At 42.8% G+C, this 20,011-nt stretch overlaps 1 protein-coding gene across 1 annotated transcript in view; it reads left to right on the top strand.

The window, feature by feature from the left end:
* WASHC4 (WASH complex subunit 4) overlaps window positions 1-20,011 on the top strand; it is a 178,439-nt gene that overhangs the window by 148,797 nt on the left and 9,631 nt on the right. Inside the window, exons 23-32 of the mRNA XM_069764473.1 lie at window positions 3,874-3,948; window positions 4,769-4,873; window positions 7,551-7,685; window positions 7,797-7,905; window positions 8,101-8,167; window positions 14,314-14,400; window positions 14,505-14,652; window positions 16,023-16,119; window positions 16,535-16,731; window positions 18,377-18,476. Of these exons, the coding sequence (XP_069620574.1) occupies window positions 3,874-3,948; window positions 4,769-4,873; window positions 7,551-7,685; window positions 7,797-7,905; window positions 8,101-8,167; window positions 14,314-14,400; window positions 14,505-14,652; window positions 16,023-16,119; window positions 16,535-16,731; window positions 18,377-18,476 (1,120 nt within the window). The remainder of the gene's footprint in view (window positions 1-3,873; window positions 3,949-4,768; window positions 4,874-7,550; window positions 7,686-7,796; window positions 7,906-8,100; window positions 8,168-14,313; window positions 14,401-14,504; window positions 14,653-16,022; window positions 16,120-16,534; window positions 16,732-18,376; window positions 18,477-20,011) is intronic.

Here is a 20,011-nt window from a genome sequence, read left to right as displayed (position 1 = left end):
GGAGAAGAAAGGGAACGGCACATGATCCAAGGCACACCACATCCTCTGTAAAACATGGTGGAGGCAACGTGATGGCATGGGCATGCATGGCTTTCAATGGCACTGGGTCACTTGTGTTTATTGATGACATAAGAGCAGACAAGAGTAGCCGGATGAATTCTGAAGTGTACCGGGATATACTTTCAGCCCAGATTCAGCCAAATGCTGCAAAGTTGACTGGACGGCGCTTCATAGTACAGATGGACAATGACCCCAAGCATACATCCAAAGCTACCCAGGAGTTCATGAGTGCCAAAAAGTGGAACATTCTGCAATGGCCAAGTCAATCTCCAGATCTAAACCCAATTGAGCATGCATTTCACTTGCTCAAATCCAGACTTAAGACGGAAAGACCCACAAACAAGCAAGACCTGAAGGCTGCGGCTGTAAAGGCCTGGCAAAGCATTAAGAAGGAGGAAACCCAGCATTTGGTGATGTCCATGGGTTCCAGACTTAAGGCAGTGATTGCCTCAAAAGGATTTGCAACAAAATATTGAAAATAAAAATATTTTGTTTGGGTTATGTTTATTTGTCCAATTACTTTTGACCTCCTAAAATGTGGAGTGTTTGTAAAGAAATGTGTACAATTCCTACATTTTCTATCAGATATTTTTGTTCAACCCTTCAAATTAAACGTTACAATCTGCACTTGAATTCTGTTGTAGAGGTTTCATTTCAAATCCAATGTGGTGGCATGCAGAGCCCAACTCGCGAAAATTGTGTCACTGTCCAAATATTTCTGGCCCTAACTGTATCTATCTATCTATCTATCTATCTATCTATCTATCCCATATCTATCTATCCCATATCTATTTATCTATCTATCTATCTGTCTATCTATCTATCTATCTATCTATCCCATATCTATCTATCTGTGTGTAATGGAGTGTGGGTTGGACAAATGTAAAAGAGGAGGTTGGACAGAAAGGACTTCACAAATCTTTTTGAAGATAGAGGAGGGAGGGGTTTGAGTGTGTTTTGGAGTGGGTGTAGTAGATTCGGGCTTATAGGCCAGTGCAATGCATCATGGAACTTGTAGTATTGAAGCACAATAAGTCAGGAGAAAGGAAGTTGTCGATTAACCCCATGAGAGCTGGATCTAGTACTGAGGATGTGCTGCTACAGCATGATAAAAGGTTAATATTGCTAAAATAAACACAGTGGATGTTTTCAGTGGCACATAATAGCAAGATTTCTGATGGAAAAAAAAGTCATTGTAGTGGACAACTTCTTTAAGAATTGCTGCTACATTGTTAAACCTTCTAAAATGCTAACAAAATAAAACACAATTTTACAAATGCTGCTGATGTAAGTCTAAATGCACACGTTGCAGAATTGCCGCAGAAATTTCCGCTGCAATTCCGCATCTTCTGCCGAGGGTATATCGCATGCGGAATTGGCATGCGTATTCCCGCTAAACACTAGCGTTTTACAAGCGTAATTAGCTTGCGGAATGCTGATTGACAGGTTGGTCACACTTGTCATGCATAGTGTTTGACAAGTGTGACCAACTTTTTACTATTGATGCTGCCTATGCAGCATCAATAGTAAAAAGATCTAATGTTAAATTTTTTTTTTTAAAAAAATGGTTATTCTCACCTTCTGACGGCCCCCGATCTCTTCAGCGGTGCACGTGGCAGCTTCCGTTCCCAGGGATGCTGTGTGCGAAGGACCTGGGATGACGTCACAGTCACGTGACGTCATCCCAGGTCCTTCGCACACAGCATCCCTGGGAACAGAATCCGCCGCGTGCACCGCTGAGAGGCGGGAGGACTCCGGGGGCCATCAGAAGGTAAGTATATCACTATTTTTTTATTTTAATTCTTTCTTTTTTTTTTTTTTTTTAACAGTGATATGGTGCCCAGTCTGTGGAGGAAAGACCAACTGCACATGATCAGCTTACTTCCCGCATGGTGGGCATAGCCCATGCGGGAAGTAAGCGGATAAATGCATTCCTATGTGTGCGGAATCCCTGCAATTCTGCAAATTAATGAACATGCTGCGTTTTTTTCCAGAATGCGTTTCCGCTCAGGAAAAAACGCAGCATGATTGCATTCTTTTAAAAGGATGCTTAATGTGAACATTTTTTTTGCAGTTTTATCGCTTTTTTATAGCAAAAAAAAAACATGAAAAATCCGGAACGTGTGCAGACATGAGGGGACTGTTGTTTATTAATGTTTTGTGTGGTCTGACTATTGCGCTTTTTTTCTGATAATAATCTTTATTTTATAATAATCTTTATTTTTATATAGTGTTAACATATTCCGCAGCGCTTTACAGTTTTTTGCACACATTATCATCACTGTCCCCGATGGGGCTCACAATCTAGAATCCCTATCAGTATGTCTTTGGAATGTGGGAGGAAACCGGAGTGCCCGGAGGAAACCCACGCACACACGGAGAGAACATACAAACTCTTTGCAGATGTTGTTCTGATGTTTTTATAAACTCAAAACTTAACCTAAATTTACCATTATCTTAAAGTACAATATGTCATGAAAAAATAAATAGTCTCAAAATCAATGGGATATGTTAAAGCATTTCAGAGTTGTTACTACATAAAGTCACACTGGATAATAACGAACCCAGCTACATATTAAATGCCAGGGAGAAGAGCACCAGTAGTGACCCACCCTATATACCGTACCTATACCAACTCCAGAAAGCATGGATAGTCAAGAGAAAAAGGAGTACCAGGTGATAATTAAGCAAAACTCAGTATACATTTTGAGTATCAAAAAATAAAGATAAAAACAGTACAATACAGTAACATACACTTTAAGACCATACAGATAGATTGGAGTCACCCATTAGAAGTGAAAGAATCATATATCGGTCAAATGGCAGTACGGAGCTTTGGTTAAATTAGTTTCAAGGAAGCCATCCCACATGAGTAAAGCAAGTAAATCACAAAGTATAATGTGCATAATCACTGAGGGAACAGCTTACCAATGGTTTTGAGGCAATATGGTGGTGACCCCCTGCCAGATGTCAGACCCCGACGCGCGTTTCACTGGCTCAAGCACAGCTTTCTCAAGGGGATAGTATTGGTGCATCGATAGGACCTTCAAATAGCCCCGGTAAACCATCACGTGGTCACAATTGACCAATCACATAGGCGCGTTCGGCGTATGCACAGTGTATGCAGCTAGTCCTGCAACAGCAGCACAAGATGCCATGTGTTACAGCGCACGCACGGGGAGGGAAATCCCCAATCGAAATCATAAAGTGACACTGGTGGGATTTCAAAAATTTGCCTCGGTCACAAAGGGGTTAAAGAAGTCTCCTCAACATTTTTGTTGTGTACCGTAATTCGCCTGAATTATCTATGTAGTATAGTATAAGTTTATTACGGTGAATACTTGCCGATCACCGAATTCCATAGTTTACATAGCCGCTCTGGTCCTCTTCTAAATTCTGACTAACCGGCTCACACAAGGGTTTGTGTCGACTGGAAGTCGCAGTTTGTCAATGTAAGTCTGTGGCAACTCATAGATTTACATTTGGAAATCAGCACCCACCCCTTCCCCCCTAGAAGTAAGCACAGTGTGAGCCGGAAAAGATGCAGTCGTATGGGGCTAGCGAGACGCTGGGACCCGGAATAGGAGGAGATTGGTAAGTATTTTAATACACTTACTAATGCATTGATCAGTTGTATTATGTAATGCAGTCTAACTTTGATGAGACTTCTTACTTGAAATCAAGATTTCGGACAGATATTCCAAAATACTTTATGTAGCTCAAATGTGTGGCTTCCTGCTCTATAAAAATGGGTATAGCTAAATGTCTCTAGAAAATTGATAACCACTATGAATTATCTTGTCTTCATTGTAGGGTTTGGATGTTCTGGAGATCATGAGGAACATTCATGTGTTCGTATCCCGCTACCTGTACAACCTCAATAACCAGGTATGAGATTATTTGTTTTCCATCACATGTTTTTTTGTTAGAGATTATGGCTTATATTTCAAGAGAACTGCAGTAACAATTCTGTTTGCTTCAGAGCTGAAATCTACAAACATTCCTTGCTGGTTTAATGTCTGCAAATGAAAATGTGGTGTTTGCCTCAGAGACTTTGCAGAGCTATTCCACTGCTCTATAAGTGCTTTGGCTACACTGTTAAGCATTTTGCTGAAAATATATGTCTGAGATGTCAGTCAGCAGAATTGTGAATGCTGCTCTTGATTACAATGCAAGCTTTAACTCAAAACATGTTAAGACAAAATCTCAAGTTTGAAATTTATTCCCTATATATGATCTGGGATAACTTTCTGATTGCTGGTGGTCCAACCGAGCCCCGCATGAATGGAGCATGGGGCAATCACTATCGTTCCATTCACTTCACTCTAATGGGAGTGCTGAAGATCAGCTGAGTGCAGCACTTGGCAATCTGTGGCGCTCCCATAAAGAATGAATGGAGCAACAGTTCACGTGATCAACCTCCACTCTATTCAGCCGGGGCTCTTCAGAACTTGGGATCACTGATTGGACCCTCAGCGATCGGAAAGTTACTCCCTATTGCTTGTGTAGGGTATAACATTCAAACTTGAGAACACCCATTAAATAATGAGCTATACATTGTGCTTATCAAGGTACACAATTTTTATGTAGAATTCTTTTTATGACCTCTAAAATGATATTTTAAAGGGAAAATGTAAGTGTAAATGTACAACTTGTCCATTGCCAGGTCACTAATATTTCTATTCTTGCTGTACCTCTTTCTCTGCAGATCTTTGTAGAGAGGACCAGTAACAATAAACATCTGAACACCATTAATATCCGACACATTGCAAATTCTATCCGAACACATGGTACTGGGATCATGAGTACAACCGTAGGCTTCTTTTCTTTTTTTTTTTTTCTATAGATAGCTGTAGTGTAATTTTGTATTATTGTCCTTTACCTGTATTATTATTGGGCTTCTCACTCTAGTGTACTATTCTGCACCCCTTGCTAACTTTTGGACTTTATGAATGCATTTCTGATAGTAGTCTCAACACTTTATTGTGAATTGTTTTATGATCACGGTGTTTATTCTGTTATGACTACAATAGTACATACAGTGGTTTGCGAAAGTATTGAACCCTCTTCTCCCCCTTGACAATTTTCGGGTTTTGCTACCTCCAACCTGACTTGTCAGTTTTTTGAGGGTTTGCATCGGTTCATGTAAAAAACATGTCTACAAATGTGAACATTTGCTTTTCTTTTTATTGTGAGGCAAGGAACAAATAGAACAAAATAACTGTAAACTTCAGTGTGCATAACTATTCACCACCCCGTAAAATCAGTATTTTATAGAGCTTACTTTTGCGGCAATTACTGGATACATCTCTGTGAGCTTTCCACATCTTGCCACTGGGACTTTTTACCCATTCCTCAATGCAAAACTGCTCCTACTCCTAAGTTAGATGGCTTCCTCTGGTGAACAGCAATCTTCAAGTCTTACCACAGATTCTCAATTGGATTAAGGTCTGGCCTTTGACTAGGCCACTCAAACATTTACACTTTTTCCCTTAAACCACTAGAGTGTTACTTTAGTAGTATGGTTTGGGTCATTGACTTGTTGGAAGGTGAATCTCCATCCCAGTCTGAAATCACTGACAAACTGAAAGGTTTTGCTCAAGAATATCCTTGTATTTCACACCATCCATCTTACCCTCTACTCAATTGTCCCTGTCCCTGCTTCCTAAAAACCTCTACCCAGCATGATGCTGCCACCACCATGTTTCACTGGGGGGATGGTGTTCTTGGAGTGACAACCTGTGTTGGTTTGGCGACAGACCTGGCATTTACGTTGGTGACCAAAATGTTCAATTTTGGTCTCCTCTGACTACTGCACCTTCCTTCATATATTTGGGGATTGTTCAACATGTCTTTTGGCAAACTCCAAATGAGCCTTACAATTTGTGTGTTAGTAAATGCTTTTTTCACAATTATGGGGAAGACTGCTGACTTGACAGATGTCCAGAAGGCAGTCATTGACACACTCCACAAGGAGGGTAAGCCACAAAATGTCATTGCTAAAGAAACTGGCTGAGTGGAAGGAAAACATGTGGTAGAAAAAGGTGCACAAGCAACCGGGATAACCGCAGCCTTGGAAGGATTGTTAAGAAAAGGCAATTCAAAACTTTAGGGGAGATTCACAAGGAGTGGACTGCTGCTGGAGTCATTGCTTAAAGAGCCACCACACACACACACATACATCCAGGACATGGGCTACAAGTGTCTCATTTCTTGTTTCAAGCCACTCATGATCAATAGACAACACCAGAAGCGTCTTACCTGGGCCAAGGAGAAAAAGAATTGGACTGTTGCTCAGTGGTCCAAGGTGTTTTCAGATGAAAGTAAATTTTGCATTTCATTTGCAAAATCAAGGTCCCAGAGTCTGGAGGAAGAGTGGAGAGGCCGCAATCCAAGCTGCTTGAGGTCTAGTGTGAAGTTTCCACAGTCAGTGATGGTTTCGGGAGCCATGTCATCTGCTAGCGTAGGTTCACTGTGTTTTATGAGACCCAAAGTCAGCGCAGCCGTCTACCAGGAAGTTTTAGAGCACCTCATGCTTCCCTCTGCGGATAAGCTTTTTGAAGATGGACATTTCATTCTCCAGCAGGACTTGGTACTTGTCCACATTGCCAAAAGTACCAATTCCAGGTTTAAAAACAACAGTATCACTGTGCTTGATTGGGCAACAAACTCACCTGACCTTAACCCCTTAGAGAATCCATGGGGTATTGTTAAGACTAAGATGAGAGACACCAGACCCAACAATGCAGATGAGCTGAAGGCTGCTATCAAAGCAACCTGGGCTTCCATAACACCCCAGCAGTGCCACAGGCTGATCGCCTCCATGCCACACCGCATTGATGCAGTAATTGATGCAAAAGGAGCCCCAACCAAGTATTGAGTGCATTTACTGAATATACATATCAGTAGGCCAATATTTCAGATTTTAAAATAATTTTTCAAGCTGGTGTTATAAAATATTCTAATTTACTGCGATAATGACTTTTGGGTTTTCATTGGCTGTAAGCCATAATCATCAACATTAACAGAAGTGAACACTTGAAATAGTTCACTCTGTAATGACTTTATATAATATGAGTTTCACTTTTTGTATTGAAGAACTGAAATAAATTAACTTTTTGATATTCTAATTTAGTGAGAAGCATTTGTATTTAAGCACATGTTGTAATGTTCTAAAATAGTTAAAAAGCCAAGGTGGTGAATTATTTTGCAAGCCACTGTATAACTGCAAGCTGATGTGGAAGTGTAGGTTAGAGGTGGTTATATTCTGCCATACTATATGAAAACTTTGGATGAAATGAATAGAGAGATATTCAACACAACCTAAGATCCTTTCAGGCCAAATGTATTCATTGTGTTATACCTCTTGTGACCTGTGGGGGCAGTGTAATACCAAAGAGAAGCTCCCTGTGTCATCTGTTGCTTCTCAGGACATATTCAATCTTGAGTTTTACCCAGTGTCGGCTCCTTATTTTTCCATCTGTCCTCAGGTAAATTTCACATACCAGTTTCTACGGAAGAAGTTTTATATATTTAGCCAATTTATGTACGATGAACACATAAAGTCCAGATTGATCAAAGATATTCGCTATTTCAGAGAAGTTAAGGACCAAAATGATCAGAAGGTAAATTAAGATGTTGAAATGTTTTCTTTCTTTACCACAGATGTAGATAATTAATTACTTATAATATTTTTATTTGTGGATAATTCTTAGTCTTTTTTTTTGTTATTCCAGTACCCGTTTGAGAGAGCAGAAAAGTTTAACCGTGGAATCCGAAAGCTTGGCCTCACCCCGGATGGACAGAGCTATCTGGACCAGTTCAGGCAACTCATCAGCCAGATTGGTAAGACTCGATGTCTTAACGAAAATAAATAGAAATAAAATCCCTGTTGATATTTTTTGTTTTTACAAAATTGGCAAATAAGAAAAAATTTGAGCAATGTGGATTGGGTGGTTCTTTGTGAATTGTGGCAGCCACTCTTCCCCATTTCTGGCCCTTCCTATGACTGCCAATATTGATTGGTACCTTTTTTTGCAGGGAATGCAATGGGCTACGTCAGGATGATCCGGTCAGGTGGTCTTCACTGCTGCAGTAATGCAATCAGGTATACCTATTAATTAACAAATTTGTGGATACGCAGCATTTACTAGTAAGACTTTCTGATCAGTTATAATAAACCTAAACCTTTTGGACCTGTACAGAAAACAAAAAGTTCAATGGTTTGTAGAGGTTTGTAACCATTTTTATAGTTCCAATGCATCTAAAACTTTAAATAACGGAAAAAATGTCATAATCAAAAATGTTTGATTGCAGTTGTGTTGAGTTATGTCATCATAGTAGCAGACGACAAGCAAAGCCATCCTGTTCTATATTCCCAGTAATATACCTATAGTTTTTTTTTTATTTGATCTACCAAGTGTACATCTTCAAGAAACAGAAGGGAGTATGGCGGCCAAATCAGGCGACATGTTGCTTTGATTGTAGCCTCTTACCATAGAGACTCCAGTTCAGCAAAGGAGCTGCCGTTAAAACATAGTAGGACATTTTAGATGAAGACCGTTTGCAAAATTGTTTCATTTTAAATGAAATCGAGCAATTAAAGGGAATCTGTCACTAGGCATTTTTCTGTCACCTATCTGAGAGCAGCATGATGTTGGGGCAGAGAACCTGATTCCAACGATGTGCCACTTACTGAGCTGTTTGCTGACATTTTGATAAAATAGAGATGGAGATAAATTAACCAGCTCACCCTCCACCATGTGTGTAATTTGATTCCATTGTTATAGTAGAATATCCAAAAAATTTCATAAGCATCCATAATAGGAAAATTCACACCAAGTCTAAGAACATGCTCTGTTCGAAACGCGTCTGGTGATATTCCCTTCTTCTTTCTCCCAATTTCCATTTTCCTATTATGTATGCTTGTGAAATTTTGGGGGATATTCTACTTTTTAGTACGTTATGAATAAATTATTGGTTTTATCTACTACGTACCGGGAGCTGGATCTTTTCTTCCTTTCTTGTATTTTGATAAAATCCCTGGTTTTTTTCTGCTGCAGATTTAGCAGTTATCTGATTGAATGCGAGCTCTGTATAACCCACATCATTGATTGGCAACTTTCTGCACAGTGTACACCGAAATCTGCCTTTCAGTGGTGTGAGCGGGGTTATACAGAGCTCATGAATATGGAGGACTACACTGCAGCAAATTTACTAGTCTTCTAGTGATAATCTCCTGCTCAGAAAGCACTAATTTCTCCTTCGCCTCATTGGGGGACACAGGACAGTTGGTGTATGCTTCTGCTGCCAGGAGGCTGACACTAAGTAAACATAAAAAAAGTTTAGCTCCTCCTCTGTCGTATACACCCTGACACTGGCTACCAGAGAATCCAGCTCATGCTTAGTGTCTGAAGGAGGCACACCTCTGGGTCCCGGATCCTTCAGACCCTTGTTTCATTCCTACAATATGGATTGAGAGGGGCGACGGACCCTTTTGAGGGTCCGATCTCCCCAAACCAGCAACGGGCGAGCACGTGCGAGTACCTCCACGTATCCTTTCCCGCGACGTGGAATTACACGCCGGACTTGGCCCTGACCACTCTGAGGTATTCAGACTATAGGCTGTACAGGTGTCCTCAGATGTCCGTGTGTCCCCCCTGTTTTTCTACACCTATGCTTTGGGCTGCGGTGGTAGAGGGGTGGTGGACGGTCCCTCTCCTTATCCCACGGCGGAAATGGAGTTTTTGGGTTCCTGCACCGTCCTGCATCATTCTCTCCCCTGCCGGAGAAGTGCTCAGTTTGCTAAAGCAGGGAGAATAAAAATGGGGGGCTCCTGACAGCATTAACCTTTAAGACAGGCATCCCCGCGCCACAGTTTTCCTAAACCCCGGTGTGTGCTGCGGTTTCTCCAGCGCTTGTCAGCATTGCAGCGGAGGACGGCCGGCGCGGCCTTTCCGGAGAGTCCAAGCTCCGGTCCGGCTTTCTGCTAACACTTCCGGGTCATTCGGGTCACCTTCCGTCCTGCTCAGCCGCGCTGTGAGGCTCCGCCCCCTCCGGCCCGTCTTCTTCCGATCCTCCCCCCTCCTCTCCTCGCTGGGGAAAATCGAGGCCCCGGCTTCGGCCTGCTTCAGGCTGCATCAGCACTGCAGGACTCGAGGCGGCTGAGAGGCAGGAAACCCAAACTGTTCCGCCCCCTGAAGGCAGCTAAGGATAATTATGGCGCATTTACTCACCCTTTGGTGCTCAGTCACTGTATGCGGGGGACACAGGACTGGGGTAAGTGCTTCTCCCTCCAGACTGACAGCAGAAGCATTATTTTTTCCCAGTCTAAGGCCCTGGGTAGAGCATTTTTTACGGATCATTATGTCTAGAAGGTCCAAAACTCACACGGTTCTATATACTGTTTATGTAGCCTGTCGTTCTGCCTTCCCGCATGCACAGAGCAATCGTCTCTGTGAGGCCTGTGAGTCCGAATGCGCTCAGGAGCCCCCCCCCCCCCCTCCCGCTAGCTCCCCATCATTCCCCCCGGCGGTTACTCCTGCCTCTCAGGCAGACACTAGGGTGGTTCCACCAGAATGGGTCACGTCATTGTTGCAATCCATGGCTTCCCTAACTAAGGCAATCGAGTCCCTTCAGACCCCAGCTGGAGTCAGGGACAGCAATTCATCTATCTTGGAGCAAGATTCAGATTCTCAGGGGCCTCCGGCCTGCAGGGGCCGCGCTCGCACTAGGCAGACGTGAGAGAAGCGAAATCTCACAGCGTCTCCCGGGCCATCAGGTGCATCAGCATCCTGGAGTTCCGTCTCTCGCTCGCCTTCCCCGGCAGAAAGTGGAGAACTTGGGTCAGACTATGAGTCAGAGGGGTCCCTTAATTTAGAGACTCCTGGGTTTCAGAAGTCAGTCAATCAGACCCTGGGAATAGATGATGAACCCGTTTTACTTTAGGATCACAAGGTTTCTTTTAAGCGGGCCAGACTATCCCATAAGGTTTTTTTTCCTCTCACCCCGAGTTCGAGGACCTGGTTCAGCGAAACCGGGAGCACCCGGACAAACGTTTTTCAGGGCAGAAAGCCTTGAAGGCAAGATACCCTTTTTCTCCTGAGCTACGTAGTAAATGGGCGGAATCTCCTTCTGTAGATCCGCCGGTGTCCCGCTTAGGCTCTAACACTCTCTTATCCCTTCCCAACGGCTCTTCTATTAAGGATCCCACGGATCGTCTTATAGAAAGTTTGGCTCGTTCAGTTTTTGAATCTTCGAGTTCAGCCCTTTTTCCCTCTTTTGCGGCAACTTGGGTCGCTAAGGTCATGATATCTTGGTCAGAATCCTTGACAAAGGCTCTCCAAGAGAGAGACTTGCCAGCAGAATTTACAGAAATGTCAAGTCAGATAACCCTTGCTGGGAGCTATCTGATTAATGCATCCTTAGATGCAGCAGACTGTGCTGCCTCTGCAGCAGCAAATGCAATTGCCATAAGAAGGGCTCTCTGGTTAAGAACATGGCGGGCAGACTCTACCTCTAAAAAAATCTCTTACAACCCTCCCGTATCAGGGGGGTCGCTTGTTCAGGCAGAAGCTGGATCAGCTTATTGCTGATACCACAGGAGGGAAAAGTAACTTTCTTCCACAGCAGAGGTCTAGACAGCCATTTCGTCGTCAATTTCAGGCCCGTTTCAATCCTTTTCGCAATACCAGATGGACCCTAGCGTCAGGTTTCGTCGCACAGGTTCGACCCAATCTGGCCCTGTTCAACTCTATAGAGTCCCTTCGTCTTCGTGGGGTCATCACTCCTGTTCCAAGGGAGGAGAGATTTCAGGGGTTCTACTCCAACCTGTTAGTAGTACCCAAAAAGGACGGATCGGTAAAGCCCATTCTATACCTGAAAAACTTAAACAGGTTTGTCAAAATCTGTCATTTTTGGATGGAATCTCTCCGGTCAGTTATTGCGTCTATGGAAAAGGGGGAGTTCTTGGCTTCGGTAGACATTCAGGACGCCTACCTGCATGTTCCCGTTTTTTCTGCCCATCAAAGATTTCTCCAATTTGCCATAAATAACTTACACTTCCAGTTCACGGCTTTACCCTTCGGGCTGGCCTCCGCCCCCAGGGTGTTCACAAAGGTCATGTCAACTGTGGTGTCCATTCTGCACTCCCGAGGCATAGTAGTCTTGCCATATCTAGATGATCTTCTCATCAAGGGGCCGACCTTTCAGGCCTGCGAGGAGAGTGTCAGCATTTCTCTAGACACTCTGTCTCGTTTTGGCTGGCTGGTGAATCTAAAGAAGACTTCCCTGGTACCATCCTGGAGAATCTCATTTCTGGGGATGATTTTTGACACCTCTCGCCCTCTCGATCCTGCCCCAGGACAAGGTTCTAGCCCTTCGGCGAGAGGTGAGGAACCTTCGGCAGCCATACTTTCATACAATCCGGTCCTGCATGAGGGTATTGGGAAGGATGGTTGCAACAATAGAAGCAGTACCATTTGCACAGTTTCATCTTCGGCCCCTCCAGCATGCGCTTTTAGCAGCATGGGACAAAAAGCCATTCTCCCTCAACCACAGGTTCCGGCTGTCTCTCCGGGTCAGGCAGGCTCTTTCATGGTGGTTAAACAGCCCGTCCTTACTAAAGGGGAAACCTTTTCCTCTAACCAATTGGCTAGTGGTCACAACGGATGCCAGTCTCCTAGGTTGGGGAGCAGTGTTCTTTCACCACACTGCTCAGGGGCGCTGTTCCCCTCGGGAGTCAGGTCTTCCCATCAATCTCTTGGAGATTCGGGCGGTTCGCCCGGCCTTGCAGTATTTCCTTCATCTTTTGGCGGGTCGCCCTGTCCGGATTCAATCGGACAATGCCACAGCCGTGGCATACATAAATCACCAGGGGGGCACCCGCAGCAGGCTATGCAGGAGGTAAAACAAATTTTGTACTGAGCCGAGAAGAATCACTCGGTGATTTCGGCAGTCCAAATTCCGGGCGAGGAGAACTGGGCAGAGGACTACCTCAGTCGGCAGGGCCTGGCTTCCTGGGAATGGTCTCTCCATCCCAAGGTATTTCAGCAGATATCTCATCAATGGGGGACTCCCGACGTGGATCTAATGGCGTCCGGGAGGAATGCCAAGGTTCCCAGGTTTGTCGCCCGGGACAGAGATCCACAGGCGGTCGCCGTGGATGCGCTAGTTCTGACCTGGAACCAGTTTCATCTCCCTTATCTGTTTCCCCCTCTGGCACTGCTCCCGAAAGTAATCAAGAAAATCAAGTCAGAGAGAGTGGCAGCTATTCTGGTTGCCCCGGATTGGCCGCGGCGGTCGTGGTACGCGGACCTGGTACAACTTCTCGCCGGAACTCCATGGCGGCTCCCCGACTGTCCAGACCTTCTATTGCAAGGGCCGATTTACTACCAGAACTCAGGCGCCCTGTGTTTGACGGCCTGGCCGTTGAATCTTGGGTGTTAACTCAGGCCGGGTTCTCCCAAGAGGTGGCTGATACTATGATCAGCGCCCGAAAAACCGTTTCGGCTCGGATTTATTATCATACTTGGAAAATTTTTCTTTCATGGTGCAGAGAGCGCGGGTTGCCTCCTCTGCGTTTTTCTGTTCCAAATATTCTTGCCTTTCTCCAGGCAGGCCTGGATTCAGATGCATACATATTAATCCCTTTAACCTAAGCTAAACATAGCCTGGTCACATTCCGTAGAAATACCTCAATACACTGTACAATAAAAACTATGGCACCAAGAATGTAAAACAACAAATTTTATTGGCAAAAGTATATATACATATATAAACAGTAACACCTAAGTACCTTAAAAGACTAACTAGAGGTCACTCGGAATTGGACACAATATACATCAAATGCTGTACCGTATACATAAGGCAGAGGCTAATACAAAGTGGTACATGATTCATGTGATCCCCAATACTGCATCTATACCAAGCCACTGACAATAGCCTAAATGGCAGGAAGGCTATGAGGAGCACTAATCCAAGCTATAATAAAACCTCAATACTGCCAAAGCCCCGGTTTAAACATGCATATCAAAGTGTATTCCCTGTGGCGTGCCCGAGACCAAGTAAACGACCCACCCCGACGCGCGTTTCGCCAGTTCTTCTTCACGCCCCCGGACAATTAGAATGTATAGCCATGTCTATCCTTCAGCAGCCACTTGAGACTTGCTATGGAGAGGAGTAGGTTATTTTATCTTTATATTATTTTTCTATTTTTCATGTCTGCATCTGTTCATTTATTCGTTTTTCACCTAGATTTGTTCCAGACTTAGAAGATATAGTGAATTTTGAAGAACTGGTGAAAGAGGAGGCTTTGTCAGAGGAAACTCAGAAGGCTGCGAGGTGACTTATAAACCTTTTATCATGTTCGTAAAATAACTGTAATCCGTTCAGTCGTTTTATTGTACTAAAAGCTGAATATTAAATAATAAACTTTCTCTTTCCAGGCAGCTAGATTTTGTGCTCGGTGACCTAACCAGAAATTCAGCAGAAGGAACAGAATACTTCAAAATGTTGGTGGATGTATTTGCTCCTGAATTTCGCAGTGCAAAGAATATTCACCTCCGGAACTTCTACATCATCGTCCCACCTTTGGTGTGTGCGGCACTGATTGTAACTCTGTTGCTGTACCTGCTTTAATTTTTATTTCTATCTTTTGTCTATAGAAAGCAATTCTAAACATTAGTGACGAGCGAACATACTCTAAGATAAGGTGTTATCCAAGCACTCTCCTGTGCTAACCGAGTGTCTTCAGCGTGCTCAAAAAGTATGTTAGACAGCTGCAACACTTGCAGGGATTGCCTATCAGACACGGGGACTCGAACATATTTTTTGAACCTGCCGAAGACGCTCGGATAACACCTTATGTGAACACATTCGCTCATCACTGGTAAACATACCAAGGTTGACAAATGAAGCCCTGTAATTTGATCTGTAAACCCTCTCAAGCAACTCCACTTGACAGCTTCCTCTGAATCATTTAGTGCGGGCCTAGAACGTGTTCAGAGCCTTTTTCTTCTGTGAGTATTCACTTCAGTGACATACTATATATGCATCCACAAACTGAATGCTGACATCTAAAAATGTCAGTCAGAGCCAGAGGTGAAAGATTTAGTGACTAAACCTCAGGATTCTAAATGCCAGCAGACAGAGTCAGAATAACATTTATATTTACCATTATCTAATTGCTTTGGTATGTGTAAACTTGCTTTCATGTTGTCTATTTAGCGACGTGAGATGTTGGCTTTAAAGGGAGCTTGTCAGCACAGATTCACTTTTGGGGAACCCATGCCATACATACAGCATTCTCTTATACTGTTTGATAAAAATTGTCCCTTACGGTGCTCAAATAATCAAAAAATTGAATAGACAATTCAAATTTTCCTCTGCAGCGGTCAAAACTTCTGCTGTTTGTGATTGGACTGTTAGAATGGGGTGTCATCATAAAAGGGGAAAGGCTTGCAACTTGAGACCCCCCCCCTAATTAGCCAAAATGGAAAATTGGTAGAAGAAACAACTTCTCCTTTTAGTGGACTTGACAGTAATAGCTTTTCTGTTCCTGCCTTTCTGACTATTAGAATATTGGATATCCAAAAAATAGCTCACAGCACTGTCCTTTGTGAAAGAAATGCAGCTCAAAGCGCTCGCCTATGTAAGGACGCACAGTCCAAAGCACCAAGGAACCCACTTAGAAGCAACGTAAGCAAAGACATAGTAGACAGCGTCCAAATCAGGTGAGCAGAAAACAAGACCTCCTTTATTCTGCCCTATACAGGATGCAACGTTTTGACACGTAGCATGTCTTTTTCAAGAAACGTATCCTGTATATGGCAGAATAAAGGAGGTCTTGTTTTCTCATCACCTGATTTGGACGCTGTCTGCTATATCTTTTCTTTGTTTGAATATGCAAATTCTGAAAAATTAGTTTCCAGCTTGCTAACGAGATTCTTCCTTTTTCTCTACAGACGCTTAACTTTGTTGAGCATTCTATAAATTGCAAGGAGAAGCTAAACAAGAAAAATAAAGTCGGTGCTGCTTTTACTGATGATGGGTTTGCAATGGGTAAGTGACTTATGTCGTGTTGTTCTGACGTGCCTGAAATGTTCCCACTCGTTGTGCTATGGCCGGTAAGTGGTTGTACACACTGACCTTTTATACAGTTCAATGTATGATGGGTCCCCTACTAACCAACCCGGTACTCTTAGTTTGGAAACCGAATATTGGCTATCATTGGGTAAATGTCATAGAGGACAAGCCAGGATTTTGTACCCATTTGTGAGCTAACACGGAGAGACACTTTGTATTCCCTGCAAGGAAAATATATAGCCTGACATTGCTTCCCCTAGTGACAATAGCAGATTGCCAGTGGTTGGGATGTCGACTCCTTTCAGCTTCTCTTCTTGAGACAAGCCTGTTAACTTTTATTTACCTATTATGTTAACATTTTTGACATTTGCCCCCTTGTTTTTGCTTGCAGGTGTTGCCTATATTCTGAAGTTATTGGACCAGTACCAAGAATTTGACTCATTGCACTGGTTCCAGTCTGTAAGAGAAAAGTACATGAAGGAGAAAAGGGCAGTGTCGAAGCAGCAGAACGTGCAGTCTAATAATCAGGATGAGAAGCTGCTTCAAACAATGAACCTCACTCAGAAAAGACTAGACATCTATCTGCAGGTGAGGAAGCTTTTCTTTATATGTATTTTTTTTCGGAAACTAATTGAAAAACATGTATTGTTCAGCACAAGAGCTTCTCTGAGAAATTTGTTAGGTTTTGTAGACAATAAGCTTTTCATCTCTCATAGTAGGAGCCCAATGAATGTTTCTAAAAGTGAGGCACAGTGCTTCCTTGTCAGGCTATAAGATTAACCCCTTTACCACCTTGGGTTTTTGCTCCCCTTCTTCCCAAAGCCATAACTTATTTATTTTTCTGTCAACATCGCCATGTGAGGTCTTGTTTTTTAGCGGGACGAGTTGTACTTTTGAACAATACCATTGATTTTACCATATAGTGTATTGGAAAATCGGAGAAAGAAACTTCAAGTGCGGTGAAATTCCCCCCAAAAAATGCAGCTTCACAATAGCCCTGCTATGTGTAGCAAAAATGCTCATCTGCTATGAGCGCCGGCCACAGAGCTGTGTTGACAGCAGTTCGGCAATGACAACCACAGGGGACTCCTGCAGAATCCAGGTTGTCATGCCAACCCATCGGTGCCATGCCATCATGTGGCATTTAACATGTTAACAGACACGGGTGGATCGCACGATTCCACCAGTGTCTGTTAGGGGCACATGACAGCTGATGAGATCAGCTGTCTTGTGTCAGAAAAGGTGCAGAGCCTGCATCAAAGAGGGGGAGGCGACCTAGGACGTACCTATATGTCATAGGTCATAAAGATGTTAAAGGGGTTTTCCCGTGAACAAAATTGATTTTAATCAATAGATTTTGAAGGGAAGGAAGCAAAAGAGTATACAGACAGGACAGGATGGGATCACAGCTGATTCTGTCTGTGAGATAAAATATTTCCCTGCCTGTTTTTAAACCATGTTTTACCCCAAATAAAAAAACAATTTGTGATCCTGTGCTGTCCTGTCTGTATGCTCTCTTTTGCTTCCTCCCCTGCCCAGGAGCTGTGGTATGATCAGACCATATATTCCTGCACGGTCAGACACAGTCATTACACAGCACACAGCAGGGGCACATTTATAAGATTATCTCAGCAGAGGAACATTTTATTTTAACACATCCAATTGTGGAAATTACTATTATTCCAAGATCTAATGATTAAAATCAACTTTGTTCATGAGAAAATTATTTTTTAACGGCGCTGGCTGAACCACAAGGCTTGAATCTGTCCAATTTAACAAGCATGTACAATTTAATCTCCAATCCTATAATATTTTATGATTTAATGTATAACTAAAGACATCAAAATGGTGGAATAGGACAAATGCTAGATGTTAGGGGTTGTAGCAGAGGAGTGTGCATGTATCCTTGGTGGCTTCTTACTTCAAGGCCTTTATGCTGCCAAAAAGGCTGTGTGATGCCGTATTTGTTCTCCTAGAAGCACAGAGGCTTTTATAAATCTGAAAGATGAAACAGAAGAAAATTTGTAGTATGCTGTGCGTCTCTGGATTAAATCGGAGACTTGCACATTAAAGAACTTGTGCACGTTTTTGGCAGCCCTATAATTTTTCTGTGCACAACTGACACAAAATATGCCCATGTGCTTGAGCGTTTCTTTGATTACTTGTGTCATACTTTTTGGTTTATTGCTCTTACAAATAATGACTCCAAATTGTATCTTTGCTTTTTGTTTAGGAGTTTGAGTTCCTTTACTTTTCACTGAGCAGCGCAAGAATCTTCTTTAGAGCAGATAAAACTGCCGCGGAGGAAAGCTTGGAGAAGAAGGAAAAGGAAGGTCAGTGTAACACAAGAACTTATTTGATTATCTAAGCACAATCTATTGCAACTGTATATATCCCTGTTAATCCTCCTTTCATGTCTTTGGCTCTTCTTTGAAAGAAATACACACAATTGATCAAGCATGAGCGGAGATAGAAAGCAGTCTGCAAAGGAGTGTTCATTCCCTTTCTACTATCGGATGTACTATCCCGTCCATGTGACCTGGGACTTAATTCCCATGGGCGGAATAGTACATCATAAGCGTTAAGCCACGCTCCCGGGGGAAGCGCGGCCGATCGCGGCTGGGTGTCAGCTGATTATCACAGCTGACACCGGGCACTTTAACCCCCCGGAAAACTGCGATCAAACAAGATTGCAGCGTTCCGGTGGCATAGAGAAGCATTGCGCGGGGAGGGGGCTCCCTGCGTGCTTCCCTGAGACCCTTAGAAGTTTCGAAGGTCTCCTCCCTGCAGTCACCCGGATCCAAGATGACCGCGGGGTCCTGCAGGGAGGTGGCTTTCTCAATGCCTGCTGAGATCAGGCGCTGAGAAGCCTCCCTACACTGCCTGTCAGATCGCTGATCTGACACATTGCTGTGCAAAGTGTCAGATCAGCGATCTGACTTTATACAGTGATGTCCCACCCTGGGACAATGTAAAAAAGTTAATATATATATATATATATATATATATATATATATATATATATATATATATATATATATATATATTATACTGTGTAAAAATACTTTAAAAAAAATCTTAAATAAAAATAAACAAATATTGTTCCAATAAATACATTTCTTTATGTAAATTAAAAAAAACAATAAAAGTACACATTTAGTATTGCCGCGTCTGTAACGACCAGCCCTATAAAACTATCCCACCAGTTAACCCCTTTAGTGAAAACCGTAAAAAGGCAAAAAAGCAATGCTTTATCATCATATCGCCTAACAAAAAGTGGAATAACACGCAATCAAAAAGACGGATATAAATAATCATTGTACCGCTGAAAACATCATCTTGTTCTGCAAAAAACAAGCTGCCATACAGCATCATCAGCGAAAAAATAAAGTTATAGCCATCAGAATAAAGCGATGCAAAAATATTTTTTTTATATAAAAGTTTTTATTGTATAAAAGCGCCAAAACATAAAAAAATTATATAAATGCGGTATCGCTGTGATCATACTAATCCGAAGAATAAAACTGCTTTATCAATTTTATCACACGCGGAACGGTATAAACGCCCCACCCAAAAGAAATTCATGAATTGCTGATTTTTGTTAATTCTGCCTCCCAAAAATCGTAATAGAAAACGATCAAAAAATGTCATGTGCCCAAAAATGGTACAAGTAAAAACATCAACTCGTCCCGCAAAAAACACCTCACATGTGGACCAAAATATGGTAAAATTATAGCTCTCAAAATGTGGTGATGCAAAAACTATTTTTTGCAATAAAAAGCGCCTTTTAGTGTGTGACAGCTGCCAAAGGCAAAAACCCGCTATAAATAGTAAATCAACCCCTTTTTATCGGTCGTCCATGACAGCA

This window comes from Ranitomeya imitator, chromosome 4 (assembly GCF_032444005.1).
Source record: "Ranitomeya imitator isolate aRanImi1 chromosome 4, aRanImi1.pri, whole genome shotgun sequence".
NCBI lineage: Eukaryota > Metazoa > Chordata > Amphibia > Anura > Dendrobatidae > Ranitomeya > Ranitomeya imitator.
This window is presented reverse-complemented; position numbering and strand designations above follow the sequence as displayed.